The 18416-nt window shown below is 37.5% G+C and overlaps 1 protein-coding gene across 1 annotated transcript; it reads right to left on the minus strand.

Annotated features, from left to right (window-relative positions):
- Nucleotides 1-272: 272 nt before the first annotated feature.
- Nucleotides 273-15629, minus strand: TMEM41B (transmembrane protein 41B). Its single transcript, XM_026706475.2, has 7 exons — nucleotides 15363-15629; nucleotides 10745-10862; nucleotides 8453-8581; nucleotides 5762-5855; nucleotides 4026-4130; nucleotides 3103-3241; nucleotides 273-2398 (listed from the first exon to the last, which is right to left on the minus strand). The coding sequence occupies exons 1-7, from the start codon at nucleotides 15466-15468 to the stop codon at nucleotides 2229-2231; spliced, it is 861 nt and encodes a 286-aa protein (XP_026562260.1). The 5' UTR covers nucleotides 15469-15629; the 3' UTR covers nucleotides 273-2228.
- Between the last annotated feature and the right edge of the window lie 2787 nt (nucleotides 15630-18416).

Below are 18416 nucleotides of genomic sequence, written 5' to 3' on the forward strand. Positions count from 1 at the left end.
AAAATGCAGCAAAACGCACTTAATAACTGTCTTGCTTAGGGATGGATATTTTGGGCACAATTGTGGTCAAAAGTCTAGGACTACCAGTAAACCACCACTATTAGCCTGAAATTAAAGCATATAGTGTTACAACTGCACTTTCAACAAAGCAACAGAATGCCTTTGTTTTAAAACTGAAATCTTAGGTGAGGTGGGAAACAAGTATTAATGGAATGTAATTCAGAGAGAAAAAGTATCTATAGGAATGGAATAGCGACTACACAGCCCAGATTATTTGCTATAATTAGATGCTTTATTGGTTGATGCTGTGATAATTTCACATTGTTGTAAACCGCCTAAGTCTTAAGAAGCAGACGGTATAGAAATCTGGGTAATAAAATATAATTTTTTGCACATTTGGTTTGCATATTGGCCTTGTTTCAGAGAAGGTCAAAAAAAGTTGACAATGTTCTGATTTTGCTTGTATGGTCTTTAAAACTTCGTTCATTTGATTCCATATATCTACCGTGGTCCTCATTTAACAACTGCTCATTTAGCAACCATTTCAAATATACAATGGCAATGAATGAGTGATAGTTATGACTGAACCTGCCAGTGCTGTGTTCTCATGGCTACTTGATCATGAATTGTGACCTTCAGTCAGCTTCCCAGAATCAAAATCAAAGGAGAAGCTGGTAGGAAGTCATGATCCTCACTTAACAATGGCAACTGACATTGCTGGAACTACTGTTACTAAGTGTCACGGTCATGTGTTGTTTTCAATATATGACATCACTTAACAGAATTTCCAGTTCCAATTATGTCATTAAACATGGACTACTTGTAACAGAAGTGTATGGAACAATCAGCATTAGATACAGAGTATGGGTGTCAAACTCTCTGTGTCACATTGCCGTCACATGATATATCACAATGTTTTTCCCCTTCGCGGAACTGGGGTGGGCATGGCCTGCATACGATGCATCCAGCCCACAGGCCACCAGTTGGACACCCTTCATATAGAGGAATGGTTGAGAGGTATTATGAAGTAAAACAGCATATTAGATCTCATAAATGGAGGAAAAATATTCAATGACAATAGTAATTCAACAAAAAGTATCATTACTTTTGAAAGTAAAACCCCTAAAGAGTACTTAAAATTCAATAGCCAATCTTCATTCCATTTTTAATACGCTACTCTCCCATTAGAAAAAGGATACATTATATTAGCAAGGCCTATTTACAAAATATACAATTTCTGCAGGTTAATCTTTGCCCAGTGAACAAATAATACTTCTTCCATTGTAGACTGAACTTGTTCATACTTAGGCACTTCTCATTCATTTCAACTGCTGGGTAAAATATGACTGAATGAACCTGGGCTTTAAGGGGAACTTGGAAAATATCTTTGGCGTTTTAGAGACAAGCACTGAAATTTTACTTAGCCAAATTGTATCTGTAAGTTTTAAAAATGGTGCAGCACCTGGAAATGTTAATAAATCCTGCCACCCAAAAGAAAATGACTGCAAAATAAAAGGCCATTCCTACACATCCTCCTATAAAACTATCACCATAAAATGTATTCTGATAACTGTTTTTTGATAGACAATAAGTTTCATAAAATTGTAGCCAAGTAACTGAAATGCTCACAAACAAGGTAAGAATATTAAAAGTAGTATTTTTATGTGCCATGATAAATTAGCTTCATTTCAAGAAAACAAAAAATAATATCCTCTAGTTAAATCACTCGATCTTTTACAAAACTGAGCAAAAAACAAAAGACCCAGAAATTTCTGAAAAACACTGGTCAAGCCATCTAATCATGTGTTCAATGAAGACTTTATGCATAAAGAAATAATGCAGTTTTTTTACTCCATTCGGATTATAGAATTCATTGTGCAATTTGTAATTTCTTAGGATTATTCAATGATGAGGAAAATATGGGAGAAACAAATTATTCACATTAAATTATCAAAAAGGCATCAGACAAAGCATAAATTCTGATTCAATGTTACAGATTAAAATTGACAATGTCTCAGAATTCTTCAAAAGGTATGGTTCACCTTAAAATTTTCTTCCAGCTGTAGATTGTTCCCCCCCCCCCATAAATATAACTGAACAAAAGATCTAAAAACTTCTGTGTCTCTTCAGCTTCCTTTTTCTAAGTTACTTAACATCCATTAGAAAAGGAATCACAGGAGTAGTGTGGATCCTGAGATGAAATGGAAAACAAAGATCCAGGTTGATCCTTATGCAAATTTTTGTTTAAGTTTATTCTGGAAAACTGCTGGTAAAATGGACAGAATTGCTAGAACTATAAGAATAAAGAATGAGTTCCAGGAAACAGCTTCGCCTGCTGTAGTGAGTTGATAAAGTGTGGTTCCAGCTTTAATTGCTACAAAAGATGGTGGTGCAACACCTGGAAACAAAAGGTAAAAATATTTTGGTTAGAAATTATAAATAGCTTCAATCAATACAAAACCATACTTTTATTATTAGCAAGTGATTGTTATTTTATCTAATCCAAAACAGTCGTAACAGAAAATGTGGACAGTTATGTTAAATTCCTGTGTATATCCTTCTTATGACAAGGGAATACAAGATGTTATGAAACCAATATCAAAAAAAGATTGCTTTACATCTACAAGTTAAAGCAGACTCTTTGTTTTTAAAATTTGTATGCCACCTGACCCCCAATAACTCTTATAGGTGGGACACATATTACTTAATGAATGAGTAATAAGTAGAAACCCTGGATGAAAAATGTATATTAGTTGGCCAAATTAGCTAAATGAATTAAGTTAAGTGAGCTACAACTTCCACATTCTGAGCACAAAACAAAAAAACAAACAAACTTAACAGGTTTCTGTTGTTATTTACCAACCTTATTTCAAGGATTCAAAATAGATTTTTGTGGAAGATACAAAATTGTACACTGATGCTGCAGGTCATTTTTTTATACTTGTGCTTGTATCTATAAACAATTCTTATAAAAAAATTCAAATATGAACATTAACCAAAATATCTATAATTGGCCCAATAGATAGCACTATGCACTAATAAATCATACATACAAGGAAACATGTACTTTTTAAAATATTAACTATTAAACAGAATTCTTACCAAGAAAAGTACCAATAAAAAATACTTTTAATGGCACATTTAATACAGGAGAAGTTATATTGATGAACCAATTAGGAAGGAATGGAGTGATTCTCAAAAATAGTATGTAGTTAATGAGATGTTCTCTGTGTCTTTCAACCTGTGGGACATAAGAATACCAAATTAAAATAATCTTGCTTTGAAATTCAGCAGTTTCATCTTAACCAAGTAATGAATCCCATTACTGGAGCTCAGGAGTATTAATTAGCCTTTGTGTATAATTAAACCAGTACCAGCCACATAAAAGGGAGATATCAATGACCACAGCCACCTAAAATTCTAGAGGAGAATAAAAAACAAAAAAATAATGGCATACAAACTTTGGTAGCAGAGTGCAAGCTTTCACATTTCACAGAACTCCTAAATAGCCCATGAAACATCTTTTGTTTTTCCAACAAGTCTTCATCTGTTAAAAGCTGTCATTCATTGAAAGACATATTATTCCAATTGTTTTAAACATGGTTAATCATTAAACCTAAATATCACAACAGTTCCTAAGTCATTCCATCTGCTTGTTTGTTGACTAGAAAACAGGACAAGATTCAGAGATGAAGTAATGAAACTCTGCTCATATGATGGATCCTTCTTGCCTTTTCCCATCATTATTCATCCTTTCACAAAATGAAAGCAAAGGGACCAGACATTGAAGGACAAAAGGCAGGCAGAATCAGTATTGGAAGACTGGGTAATTAGCAGGGCTGCCACATGCAAAAAATACACGAATATTTTAGCTCATGTGAGACACATTGACACTCCTTAATACTACAACTGGTTGTAGAAATAAACTAGCTTCTATGACTTCTATTAGAAGTAGGAAAAAATGTTAAGATATCCTTCTATTAATTGAATGGTTCAGCACATATGTTCCACCAGAGTGATCTTACCTGTTTTGACCATTTTACTGCTTTCTCTGTTAAATATCTATATACAAGTGGTCTTCCAACTAAATACGACAGCATGTAACAAAAAGAAGCTCCAAGTCCAGAGCACTGCAAATAAATGAAAAAGCCGTATCTTACAGAGAGATACTCAATTTAATGTAATTAACATGCAACAATGATTTGTAACAAAATTAAATAAATTTCAAAACAATGCAAAAATTAGATGTGCACATTAAAATTGTTTCTTTGCATTGTGTCAATTTAAGCTGTCTGAAAGGAAATGTTTAAAACACAAGTCTGAGTTTGACTGTATGGGGAAAAGTCTCTAATACACACACACACACACACACACACACACACACACAGAGGGAGAGAGAGAGAGAGAGAGAGAGAAAGAGAGAGAGAGAGAGAGAGAAGCAGCACATTTTTGACAACAGAAAAAAACCTGAGAAAGCAATACACTATAGTCCTTGCATCTGAACATTTTTAAGGTGGGCACCAAGCAAACAAGTATAGAAAGAGAGCACCCAAAGTAACTAGCACAATTATGAAGGCAAAATTCCTAACTGCTATTTATCTTAATTCTAAATGGGATGGCGTAACTTGTAAACATCTAGAAAAATTCAGTGAACAAGTTTTAGTAAGGCAGAAATTCTCAAATAATCTGGGCTTAAATTATCTAAATTGTGCCCAGAAATAAATGTATTAGGCTAGGCAGTTTTAAAAGTAAAAATAAATTAGTTTCTAGTTTAGTTAAAATTGCTATAGTTTTTTTAAAATTAGCTTTGCAAGAAACAAATTATAGTAACCTAATCTTTATCTTACCAAATTATCAGTAACCAGAGATGATATTTTTCTTGGAAAGTCTGTTTAGCTAAGGATGCTTTATGCTATAGTAAATGCATGATACTAAGAGATGTGAATTTCAACTTAATCCAAACAGTTTGATCTCAAATTCCTTGACAGTACTTGCTACACTACCTTGGTTTATATTTCTGTTACATTCAGCCTCAATTAATGCAATGCATTATACGGCTGTATATTTTCCAACAATTTAGGAAGAGTATACTGTATATTTATCAATTTTGTAGCAGCTGTATTCTTTGTTTATTTGCTAGAGAATGCATGCCTCTTTTAAACTTTGGGAGTCAGAGACAAAGCCCTGTATTTCTTAGTATATTCATGTCATAAATCCTAGCAAGTCTTATTATTCATGTCATATTTGTGGAAACTTTGGCCAATAACGATGATTAATCAGGCATTTTCAGCAATAACTATATTTTTTTAAGCCTTCCTAAAAAAAAAGAAGTATGGAAAGTGACTTCTGAAAGTTTTTAAGAGATGTAAGTATCCAGATGTTGGTTGTGTTCAATATTATTTGCAATATTTATTTCTATGTTATTACTGAGCTAACATTTTGAATTGCATTTCTGTTATTTTAACTAGATTTGAATTCTCTAGGAAGCACTTAAAAAGTACAAATATATCCCCATGCAATTAGGTAAGAATAGACTTAATATTTTACACCACGGGTGTCAAACTCTTGGTGTCATGTTGCTATCATATGACATTTTTCCCTTTGCGGAACTGGGATGGGAGTGGCTTGCGCATGATGCATCCGGCCCGCAGACAACCAGTTTAAACATCCCTTTTTTACACCCACATATTCTGCTTTTTCACAATAGCTTAAGTATTTTTTAAAAAAGAAAGCGCATATTACCCTTGCAATAAATACTTACCAGACAAACAAGAAATAGAGCTAATGGAAAAGGATAAAGAAATCCTGAAAGTATACTCAAAAATATAGATCCAGGAATAGCAAATGTTTGCAGGCTAGATGGTGAGTCTAGTTAAGAACAAATTTCGATAAATTATTGAACAAACAAATCCTTCTGTTAAGTCTTATAGTATAATTTTATAGATTACTGAAAGGTAGACATGTTTTTAACTATAAAAGATTTAAATGCAAGATAAAGTTTGAAAAAAAGTATTTCCTGAATAAGCAATAATAAATTTCCATTTAATATTCTGTATGACAGAATATTAACAAATAGATTGAATCACAATCTGAAATCCAGGGTTAGGATGAAGGCTATTTTAAGATGTTCAAAATACTGAGAATTCTTACCACTGACATAAAAAAAATTAGGTCTGAACTACAATCATCATTTATCAGTAAATGAACACATCAATGAATCTCAACATTATCTCTTTACAGGCCACTTTATTTCTGTGAAAAATTGAAGCAAATTTTTTAAACTGCCTTACTGATTATATAAATTGCTGGTAGACGGCAGTATTTAATATCCTTGAATTTAATTGCTAAACATTGTTCATATAAGAATTGTAATATTACATTAACTTTTGATTCAAAAATTTATTTCAGTCCAAGTACTTTAACAGGAAAGCAATAGCAAATTCCACTCCCAGAGGAAGAACATACCAATAAAAATAAAGAATTATTATCTTTAGCAGAATGTTAAAAAATTTCAAAAGTGATTTCACAGCAGCAAAATATCCTTTGATATAAATGCAAGAAGACTTCCCAAAACTTTGGTTCAGCTGACTTTTGTGAAATTTTTACAACTTAAAAGACAGGAATAGTAAAAATAACAAGTAACAGGTTTATTAACTTTCTTTTTTTTAAGCTCCAAACATTTCAAATGATTTCATTTATTGACTCCTATGTTTATAGAGATATTTATAGAGATATTTATAGAGTTAATGTTTTAATAAAGGAAAAACACTTTAACTCTACCTTATTAAATAAAGATGATCATGGTCTGATTGGGACCAAGTTTCAAGCCTCTGCTCTGACTTCAGTCAGGTACTAAAGAAGGATGGATACAATAAAGAAATGGATATATCTTTGCCAGCATTTTATACTAACAGGACTTGGGATCACTCAATAACTGTGATTCAGAGCAAATAAAACTAGAATATATCTTTACAAAATATCTATACTGTAGGTTTTTTAGCATAAATTGTGCTGGACACCCTTCAAAAGCAGATTAAGCAAATTAATGCAGGATAAGTGATTATTAATATGGTTATGGTCAAATTACGGTAACGATATTTCTGAATACCAGTTGGTCTAAACAGACTTGAGGGGTGCTGACTCATATTCTATTTTCAATTTATGACTTCTGCTAGAAAATATCAAAAAATACCCATTAGATATTTTGGATTTAACAACCATGTGGTTCACTTAATGACCACATGATTTGTTTTACAAACCATCATAAAAAAAAAAGGTCATAAAATTTAACCTGGTCTGGCGGTGCCTAAATTTATGACAATAATTCTGGGTTCCAAATAGGTCATAAGTTGAGGACAACTTATGAGGCTTGGCATTTCTTTCATCCATTAAAGCAGAGGTCCCCAGTCACCGGGCCCTGGACTGGTACCGGTCCGTAGATCATTTTCTACCAGGCCGCCGGTTTGCTGGGTGCCGCCATGTTGTTTCGACGAGAAAGTGCTTCCGGGGGAGCTTTTCCGGTTGGAAAGCGGTGTTTGGGTCCTGAAGGAATCCTCGCGCCTTAGTTTCATCAAAGGGGGCGGCAGCTTCGAACGAAGAGCCGTCCCGATGGCAGCGGAGATTAAGAAAGCACAAAAAAGCTACAAAGGAGGAGTTGAAGGTGGCGGGGAGAAGCGGGGCACGGCTGGCTGGCCGGTCGCTCGGCTCGCCTTGCCTTGTCATGTGTGCTGATGCCGGTACTGGGCCGCAGATCATTTTGTGATGCCGGTACCGGGCTGTGGCACAAAAAAAGTTGGAGGCCACTGCATTAAAGTCAATATGGAATTCTTGATGTTCACTGAACTGGCAGATATTTCATTACCTAACTGGGTAATATCATCAGTTCATTGAATGGGAGGTTTGCTGCCTTGGTGGTTCCTTGCCAGTTTTGACAGGGCTATGGTTTACTTCTTAGTGGTTCTTTGACTAGAATACTGTTTTTGATTGATGTTGATCCCTGCTTATTTGAATGTTAGCTGCTGAAGGGGATCTGTCTTTTTGTTTCTTTCCTAGATTTTTTACAGTTGTTTTCTTTGTATGGTATAGCAATAATACTTAGACTTATATACCACTTTACAGTGCTTTACAGTCCTCTTAGAGCAGTTTACAGAGACAGCATATTGCCCCCACAATCTACAGTCCTCATTTTATTGACTTGGAAGGCTGAGACAATCTTAAGCTGGTGAGAATTAAACTGTCAAACTGCTACCAGGTGGCAGTCAGCAGAATTAACCTGCAACAGTGCAATCTAACCACTGAGCTACCACGGTATGTTAACATGGTTTATCTCTATGCATCTATTTCACACTTTTATCTTAGAAGTGAAACCATAGCATTAAAAGCATTATTAATATATCATAATTAATCCACATCACATTCCACAGCAATTTGTATATTTTTTTAGGAAGGATACAAGACAAAGGTAGCAAAATAGGCCACTAATACTTGAACATAGAAAGTATCCTTGTACTTAGAGAGTACTTTTGCTAAAGCTTTAGCATCATCCATGTCTCTAGGAACTTTCATACATCCTCTTTCCTCTCTGTGGGGGAAAAACAGATTTTATTAATAGATATAGTGAACTCTTGCCTCCAGTCAGCAAAAAGTTACTACATATACTCTACCATGATATTATAATTCCCAGTTTTTAATGAAAGCTTTGATCCCATTGAAATAATTTTGCAGCCCTGCATCGCTCAATTTGTGTAACTAATTCATCTATCCAGCGTCAAATCTTGTATAGTCACTCTAACAAGTCTACTTCAGAAATCATTAGATTGTTTTAGATGACCAAAGTCTTCCAACTTAATTTTCTGGCAATTATTAATCAATTTCAAAGTCATCATTCTAAACAAGGTTCCAGGACAGATTTCAGCAGAAATAAACCTCTCAGGTTCAATCATTTTCACCACTGTACAGCAGACAAAGAGTTGAAGTTTTATGCTGAGATAAAAATATTACTTATTTTTTGTATGGCCACCCATCTTAAAATATAAAACTTTGAGCAACTCATAGTAGTAGTAATAAAACTACATAAAATAATAAAAACAAAACTTAAAAAAAACCTGGCACCTCAGTCACCCATAGGCCCCCATCACTGTATCCCAGGATCTGAGTAAAAGGCCAGGTCTTTATGACCTTCCAGAAGACTGAAAGATGGGGTTTGCCCGATGGGCAAGGGTGTTCTACAAGGCAGGGGCAGCTACAGAAGCTTCCTAGGACCCATTTGATAGTAACATTTTAGGAAAGGGATCTGGAGCATGCCAGTCCTATTAAACCTTATGGGATTAGCAAATACTCTCAGAGAAAACCTGGTCCCATGCCATATAGGGCTTTAAAGGTAATAATCAGCACTTTGAAATGCACCCAGAAAGAAGCTGTGAGCCAGGGCAGTTTACTCAACAGGGGTGTAATGTGGGCAAACTTAGGGGCATCCAACACTGTTCATGCAACTTCATTCTGAATCAGTTATAGCTTCTGGTGATCTTCAAAAGCAGCCCCATGTACAACACATTGCAGTCGTCCAGACGGAAACTGACTAGGATATGAATCACTGTGAGCAGGATCTTCTCAGTCCAGGAAAGGGTGCAATTGGCTCACAAGGCAAATCTGTGCAAAGGCCATGACTGCTACCTAGTTGAGTAGGGGCCATGAGCCCAGAAGTACCCTCAAATTATATACCCGTTCAGTCTGGGGAAGAGCAACCAAGCCCAGAGTCAAAGCTGACATATCAACAGATCCTGGAACCAAAACCCAAAGCCATTCAATCCTGCCAGAATTGATTCAAAACTGTTCCTCTCTATCCAGACCCTCAAACCTCCAGCCACTCAATCAGCAGTGCAACAATATAAACTGCACAGCTCAGGGTAGAGAAATGTAACCAGGTAAATCAGCATAATGATAACACTGCATTCTATGCTATCCAGTAACCTTGCCCAATAGTTTCGTGTAGATAGTAAAGATAAGACGCAAGAGACTCAAACTCCGGAGCACCCCACATTACAGGGCTCTAGGGCTCAATCTCTCCTTTCCCACCAATACCCACTGGAATTGGCTATGGAGAAAGGAGAAGCACAACTGCAACACGGTGCCTTCTACTCTCAAGCCCATAGCCAATACAGAAATACAGAAGGATTTCATAATTCATGGACTTGAAAGCCAGAGATCTAGGAGAGCCAGAATGGTTATACCACGCCTGTTGCAGGGCTCTTCAAAAGTCCTCTGCAAGAACAACCAATTCAATCTCAGTATTGTACCACAACTTGAATGAAAAGAGTTCAGATTCACTTTACTGAGGGACATCTGAAGTTGAGTGCCAATCACCCTCTCAGCAACCTTCTCCACAAAGGGAAAGTTGGAGACTGGATGCAAGTTGTGCGTTCAAGGATGGCTTCTTAAGAAGATTATCTTTATGCTGTTGGAACTTTCATCCAGTTTACTTACAAACTGGGCAACCATTTTAATTTGAATTAGCAAGGATGCAGGGAATCAATATCAACCTATCTCAAATAATTTTTGTAGTTAACATGCATATTTTACCATTTGAAAAAAGTATCTGTAAATAACTATACTACAAGAATTTGCTAACACGAGAAAACTAAATTTAATTTGTTGGGATTTTTTGAAATTGATATTATATTATGCTTTTCTAGAGGATATGATTACAGATGTTAAAAATGGAATGAATTTATCATGGTATACTTACTCATTAAGTTGGGGAAAGTTTTTATATACCACCAACATAACAGAAGCAGCTGTTAAGAAGATGGACACTAAGATGAGGAGTGACATTCGGGCAGATCCACCTTCTTTATGTGCTTTTCCTGAAATGCAATAAAGTTTAATTAATTTATTTATTTTATTTGTATCCTGCCTTTATTATTTTTTGCAAATAACGTAAGGCGATAAAGATGTCCAACACAAATTCCTCCTCCTATTTATCTCACAACCCTGTGAAGTGAATTGGGCTAAGAGAGTTTCAGCCCAACCCACCTCACCAAAAATCACCCAGCTGGCTTTCATGGCTAAGGTTGCACTTGAACTCATGGTCTCCTGCTTTCTAGCCTGATGCCTTAACGATGAGACCATAAACTTACATGAGGAATTGCAGTGAGAAGGAACATTGAGAATCTATACCGATTTCTCTAGAATTATAATCCAAGTCACATTTGGAAATATATATGAAATCAAACCGAGGAGCCAAAACGCAACATCAATTTTTATTAAATGTAATGTAATGAAAGATGTAAGAATATGTATGTAACATAGAGACAAAAGGGAGCTGAAATCCAACTGAATTTTTGGTCCCCAAGTGAAGAGGCAGTGCAATAAGATAATATTTAACATATGTGATAGCAACTACATAAAATAAACACTTCACCATTAATATTAAAACGTAAACTTGAGTTTAAAACTGCTATGCAAATTCCCTATTTTAAAAAGTTAAGAAAATGTTAAAACTTTATTACATTTCTTCCTTTCCCAAATATCTGTAATACTAATGTATTTTATAGCACGTTTTAAAATGCCAAGTAGTGCAGAACATAATACTGTCTTCCAGAGGTTGGTGTGTTAATGATTTATAAAGTTTAACTCCAATTATCCTTACATAATGAACATAGGTTGCTTAACAGTCTGCCTCAGCCTCAGGTTCCTCTTGTTACTTTTGATTTCCTATATGAAACAGTTGTTTCCTTGACAATTTGATGGAGTTCCTTCTAGTTAAGCCTTTCTTTGAATCCTCTACTTTCTCCTTAAAGCTTAATAGGACTTCACAGGTCTCATCAGCCACTATCTTGGGTCACTTTAGAAGGTTCTCTGACCATCTTTGAGATCTTTCAACTATGAGCTATAATTTTCCTCCAACTAATGAAGCTTATCCAAAATGATTTACCCATTCAGTTTTTAAATTGTTGAGTTTTAATACACAGTTAACAAAAACCAGGTTTTGGTCTCTATAGTATCATTTCACTGAGATGAGTTATAATTAAAATTACAAAAATAAAATATATCATTTCTTCACACATACATATACAAAAGAGGCTAGAATCATCCCTACAAGAGGCCTGACTCAACACTATTCCACGTTATGGTAAAAAATTGTATGCAATGCAGAAAAAAGAAATGTAACCAGATCTGGGTAGTACTGAAGACTGCAAGCCACTTCATTTAACAACTGGAGTGGTATATAAGTCTGTAAAATAAATTGTTTACACTAACATTATTATTATGGTTGGTTGCACAGTTAGCCAGATATTTAGCTGGATCTGGTACTTTCGTCCAATTACTGAATCTTTTCCAAGGACCTGGGATAGGAAGTTGTTTAATAATATAAACGGTATCACTGCAGGACGCAAGCTATTCCAAGTAAAGCTGCCTTTTGCAAATATATTATTACATTTATGTTCTGCCCAACTCCCAGCAATTCTGGGGAGTTAACAAATGAAAACCTGACAATAAAAACAAAAAGAATCAGAAAAGTGTACAGATGGCAGAATAACAAACTGTGTGGTACAAAAGAAAATAACTTGCTAAAAAGAGGCTAGAGTCACCTATACAAAAGGACTGATAAAAACCAATCACTACACAGTTTTCATATTTCATATTTATACAGGTAGTTCTTAATTTATGACAATGAAGACTATTACAGACATAAGCTGTAAAGCAGATCATTGTGTGACTGACCTGTTTTTACTACTTTTTGTGGTTATTAAGGGAGTCACCATGGTCATTAAATGAATCCATGATCACAAAGGAAGCCTTGTTCTCCATGGGACTTTTTTTTTGCCAAAAAACAGAAATAAACATGTTTTAAATCATGGTCATGTGACTATGGGATGCTGCAAGCAGTTATAAATGCAGGCCAGTTGCCAACTGCCCGAAATGTGGTCACATGACTATGGGGGTGGTGTCTGATGGAACCAGGTCGAAAATACCTTGGAGAGGGCTCCCTTTGGACAATAGCTAAGTTACTGGTCAAGGACTATCTGTATTTGCAAACCATCATTGCTTCTACCATATCAATACATCTATCTTTTTCAGGATCTCTTTTAATTAGAACTAAGCCATTTGCAGCATTCCTAAAGGCAAACAGATCAGCTTGAGCACATTTTGCCAGGAAAAGCCCAAGTTTTACTCCAAGAAAACTCATCATATTGAAAACCAGGGTATCTAATCTACAACCTACTTTGCAAGATAACTAGATATAGGGACAGTTTCCCCCTCTACTAAACACTTAGTTCTTGGAGTTCTAACATGTACATACAGTATATATCAACTCATACAGGGTGGCTCTATTATTAATTATCCTTTCTATTAGCTTCTTTACTTCCCCCTTTTATTGGTATTATTATTCTCTCGGATGCTTTGAAAGTACATAGTGTACTTCTATTACAGAGACAAATCACACTTCATCAAATAAAGTATCCAATTCAATTAAATTCATACTGTTCTCCGTATATCTCCAACTAGGAGGTATATGGAGTACACTGGCTCATACAAAGCATATATAAGCACATGGCTTCCAGAAGAACCTGAAATCATGGCTTTGTCATCTGGCCAATCTGGTGGAGAGCCTGCTAAGTGGCTACACTTTTAGGAAAATCAGTGGAACTTTCCCAGTTTTTCATACTTTTATCTGTAATGACTTTGTGGCTATTTTTGATTTGTATTGTTTTCTGTATTTTATCTTTGTAAGCTGCCCAGAGACATGATAGTAAAATGGGCAATTATATAAATTTAATTTAAAAAAATGCTAGTAGATACAATATCTATATGCTTCAACATTAAATGTGAATGAATTGCTTATACATTAATAAAACAGGGCTATATGGTAGCCAATAAATGAAGAAAGTGTGTTCCTATTTCTATATTTAGAAATTTTTAAAAATAGTGCTTCCTCGCTGGCATGCTTAAGAAAGGCAGAATAAATTATCTTTAGCAAAGTTTATATACCTATTTTTAAAATTACAAATTATGAAGACATATAATTGCAGGGCCACTGGGAAAGGAGACCAAAAAATACTGAAAGTACATCATACATGGACATCTTTTTCTGATGCAAGAAAAAATTATAATACATGGCCATATTTATGCATAGCAAGACTAGATTTCAAAAGTTGATCTTTCTAAAAAGTTTTAAGTATTGTTGATGGTGTAGAGACAACAGTAAGGTTGATACAACATGCTCAGCAAGATTAGATAAGACTAAATGGTTGGATTCATAGCATACACTAAGCAAAATAAAAATACCATATGATTATCATTACTTCAAAACAAGTTACACACAGAAAAATTGACTGAAATTGGCAAATTCTATGTTCTCCATGTGCAAGTATAATTAACTACATTATGACTTGTATTGTTTGATTTGCATAACAAAATATTGCTAATAATTAAAAGTGAATAATGTTCTCCTTTGCTCCCAAACTACATTGCTTTTAGGCAATAACAGATAACAGATAATCAGAGTTGGAAGGGATCTTATAGATCATCTAGTCCAACCCCCCACCCCACCCCGCCCAAGCGGGTTAGGGTTAGGGCAGTCCAATCTCTTCCCTGAAGATCTCAAGTGATGGCGCTCCCACAACTTCAAAGGTCAAGCTGTTCCATTGATTGATTGTTCTAGCCTCTATAACAACTGGTAGGAAACCTTCATTCTCCAAACATCTTCAGCATGCTAAAATATGATTGGCTAGGGCAGTTTATAATTAGGCATGTGGCAACTAAGTTAATTTCAGTAAAACAAAATTAGCATGTTGCAGTGCAGTAAACCAGAGATTAATAAATTCCACAAAGCCATGTTTGTGTAGGTTGTCCATTCCATTAGATTTAGTCATGTTACTGCAGTTACTCGAGTTAATTGCCCAACATCATCGATGGACATTTATGATGAGGGAGCCTGGATTAAACCATGGAAAACCTGCCTCACACCACATCATGATTCCAAGCCTGTCAAGTATAATCTCACAAGGATAATTACAGTTCAAAGCCAGAACACGTTTCCAACTGCCGGGGTCAACTTGAAAACGTGTGAAATGCAGGCACCCAGTATGACCTTGTCACTATGACGCAGCGTCCAACCCCCCCAATAAAACAAGCCAGAGCAAACCTAAAGCCTAGCCATTCTCCTTGAACCCTTGTGAACTGATGCCTGGGAAGAAGAACCTGTTGTCCTGTAAGTCACCTTTCTCTCCTCCTCGTGGGACAATGCAAATCTATCGCAACCGGATAACACAGCCGAGCAGGTCCAACAAAGCCTGCTTCTTTTTCCAGGCATACCCCGCATTCCTCCCTTGTATTCCCCTTCCGTGTCTGCTTCTGACCTGCAATCAACCGCTGATGCTTTTCCAAGGCAGCCTCTGCCTCCTGTAGCCCCTCCGCCTCCATCGTCCGCCGCAAGGCTGCCTCCGTTGAGCCCCGCTGAGCCATTCTCGCCTCGGCAACGTAGCCAACCAACCACTTACCGCCGGCCGGCAACAAACAGGCCCGGATCTACCTTCCCCCGCGCCAAGAACCGCGAGAGGAGGCGGGGTCGGTGACGGCTCCTTCCTCCACGCCACCACCTCGCCTGATGTATTTGGCGCAGGCGCAGAGTCGCATTCGCCGTGGAGCGGCTTCTGCTCGCTCCGCAGCTGCGTCGTCCCTCGGGTTGGGGTTGAGGGAGGCGCGAAAACTTGACGTTGTTCTGCGAAAGGAGCTGCGAGTTGACCAAAGTACTTTGAGATAACGCAAGAGGGTAACGCATAAAATGGCGCTCTGAACCTACGAGTGTTAAACTAGTCACTTATTCCCTATTTTTTAAATAAACGAAAAGAATAGCTGTGGTCTCTGGGATGTGATCAATTACAACTGGCAATAGTATTTGTTTATAAGCACAGCAATACAGGCTGAATTATTTTTCTTTCTCTTTGCCTAATATGGCTATAGTACAAATTTACATATATAAAACACTGAGAACAAACACTGCTATAGGCAGTCCTCAATTTACAACCACAATAGAGCCCAAAATGTCTGTTAAGTGAGACATTTGTTGAGTTTTGTCCCATTTTTTTTTTTTTGCCACAATTGTAAAGTGAATTGTTGCAGTTGATAAGTTAGTACTATGGTTGTTAAGTGAATCTGGCTTCCCCATTGATTTTGCTAGTCAGGTGTACAAAATTAGCACCGCACTCCTCTCCTAGAAGAATGAAATATTTTGGGAAATATTAAAAAAGCCAGAATATTATATTTCCCTGGATGATAAAAGAAATACACTGCTCAAAAAAATAAAGAGAACACTTAAACAACACAATGTAACTCCAAGTCAATCACACTTCTGTGAAATCAAACTGTCCACTTAGGTAGCAACACTGATTGACAATCAATTTCACATGCTGTTGTGCAAATGGAATAGACAACAGGTGGAAAGCATAGGCAGTTAGCAAGACATCCCCAATAAAGGAGTGATTCTGCAGGTGGTGACCACAGATCACTTCTCAGTTCCTGGCTGATGGTTTGGTCACTTCTGAATGCTGGCGGTACTTTCACTCTAGTGGTAGCATGAGACGGAGTCTACAACCCACACAAGTGGCTCAGGTAGTGCAGCTCATCCAGGATAGCACATCAATGCGAGCTGTGGCAAGAAGGTTTGCTGTGTCTGTCAGCCTAGTGTCCAGAGCATGGAGGGGCTACCAGGAGACAGGCCAGTACATCAGGAGATGTGGAGGAGACCGTAGGAGGGCAACCACCCAGCATCAGGACTGCTACCTCTGCCTTTGTGCAAGGAGGGACAGGAGGAGCACTGCCAGAGCCCTGCAAAATGACCTCCAGCAGGCCACAAATGTGCATGTGGCTGCTCAAACGGTCAGAAACAGACTCCATGAGGGTGGTATGAGGGCCCGACATCTACAGGTGGGGGTTGTGCTTACAGCCCAACACTGTGCAGGACGTTTGGCATTTGCCAAAGAACACCAAGATTGGCAAATTCGCCATTGGCGCCCTGTGCTCTTCACAGATGAAAGCAGGTTCACACTGAGCACATGTGACAGACATGACAGGGTCTGGAGACACCGTGGAGAACATTCTGCTGCCTACAACATCCTCCAGCATGACCGGTTTGGCAGTGGATCAGTAATGGTGTGGGGTGGCATTTCTTTAGGGGGCTGCACAGCCCTCCATGTGCTCGCCAGAGGTAGCCTGACTGCCATTAGGTACCGAGATGAGATCCTCAGGCCCTTTGTGAGACCATATGCTGGTGCGGTTGGCCCTGGGTTCCTCCTAATACATGATAATGCTAGACCTCATGTGTCTGGAGTGTGTCAGCAGTTCCTGCAAGACGAAGGCATTGATGCTATGGACTGGCCCGCCCGTTCCCCAGACCTGAATCCAATTAAGCACATTTGGGACATGATGTCTCCCTCCATCCACCAACGCCACATTGCACCATAGACTGTCCAGGAGTTGGGGGATGCTTAATCCAGGTCTGGGAGGACATCCCTCAGGAGACCATCCGCCACCTAATCAGGAGCATGCCCAGGTGTTGTAGGGAGGTCATACAGGCACGTGGAGGCCACACACACACTACAGAGCCTCATTTTGACTTGTTTTAAGGACATTACATCAAAGTTGGATCAGCCTGTAGTATTTTTTTCCACTTTAATTTTGAGTGTAACTCCAAATCCAGACTTCCATGGGTTGCTAAATTTGATTTCCATTGATAATTTCTGTGTGATTTTGTTGTCAGCACATTCAACTATGTAATGAACAAAGTATTTAAAAACAATATTTTATTCATTCAGATCCAGGATGTCTTATTTTTGTGTTCCCTTTATTTTTTTGAGCAGTGTATGTTTTAAAGATAAAAAGCAGCTCCCTGCCCCCAGCTGATATTTGGTGCCCATTAAGAAAAACTGGACCAGCCTACCTACAAGACAAAAGACCTCCAGCTCCAGGATGATGGGATTAAGACATGATCCTCCAGACAGGATTATCTAGCAGCAGAGCTTCCTGCATTCCAAAATCTCCTAAGGACATTGCATCAGCCAAACTTCAACCAAACGTATCTCAAACTCCTAGTTGCACATGGCCCCATGGGAGTCTCACAACAGCCAATAGAACACATGTTCTTGCACAGGAACAGGAAGCTCAAATTCAAAGCACAAGAGAAGGTATAAATACCTCCCCGCCCCTCTCAATTCTCAGCTGTACCAGGATCATGTGCTTGGTGGTTCTGTTCTTCACTAAACCCTCTTTCCAATCAGCCTCCATGTTTCCAGTGTCTTTTTCCCGGCTGGAACTGAACCACTTGGATATTTCTTCCAACAGTGGCAAAAGGTGATCACATGACCTTGGGACACAGCAAGTCATAAATATGAGTCAGTTGCCAAGTGTTTGAATTT

Source organism: Pseudonaja textilis, chromosome 1 (genome assembly GCF_049901715.1).
Source record: "Pseudonaja textilis isolate UNSWEBS1 chromosome 1, rPseTex1.2, whole genome shotgun sequence".
Classification (NCBI taxonomy): domain Eukaryota; kingdom Metazoa; phylum Chordata; class Lepidosauria; order Squamata; family Elapidae; genus Pseudonaja; species Pseudonaja textilis.

Bases quoted from the DNA above. Each gene is read 5' to 3' on its own strand.
- TMEM41B (XM_026706475.2), bottom strand. From the start codon at position 15,468: ATGGCTCAGCGGGGCTCAACGGAGGCAGCCTTGCGGCGGACGATGGAG. The intron at 10,863-15,362 runs GTCAGAAGCAGA...ATTGCATTTCAG, and splicing joins GCATCAGCGGTTGATTGCAG to GAAAAGCACATAAAGAAGGT. The intron at 3,242-4,025 runs GTAAGATCACTC...TATGTCCCACAG, and splicing joins CAGTAAAATGGTCAAAACAG to GTTGAAAGACACAGAGAACA.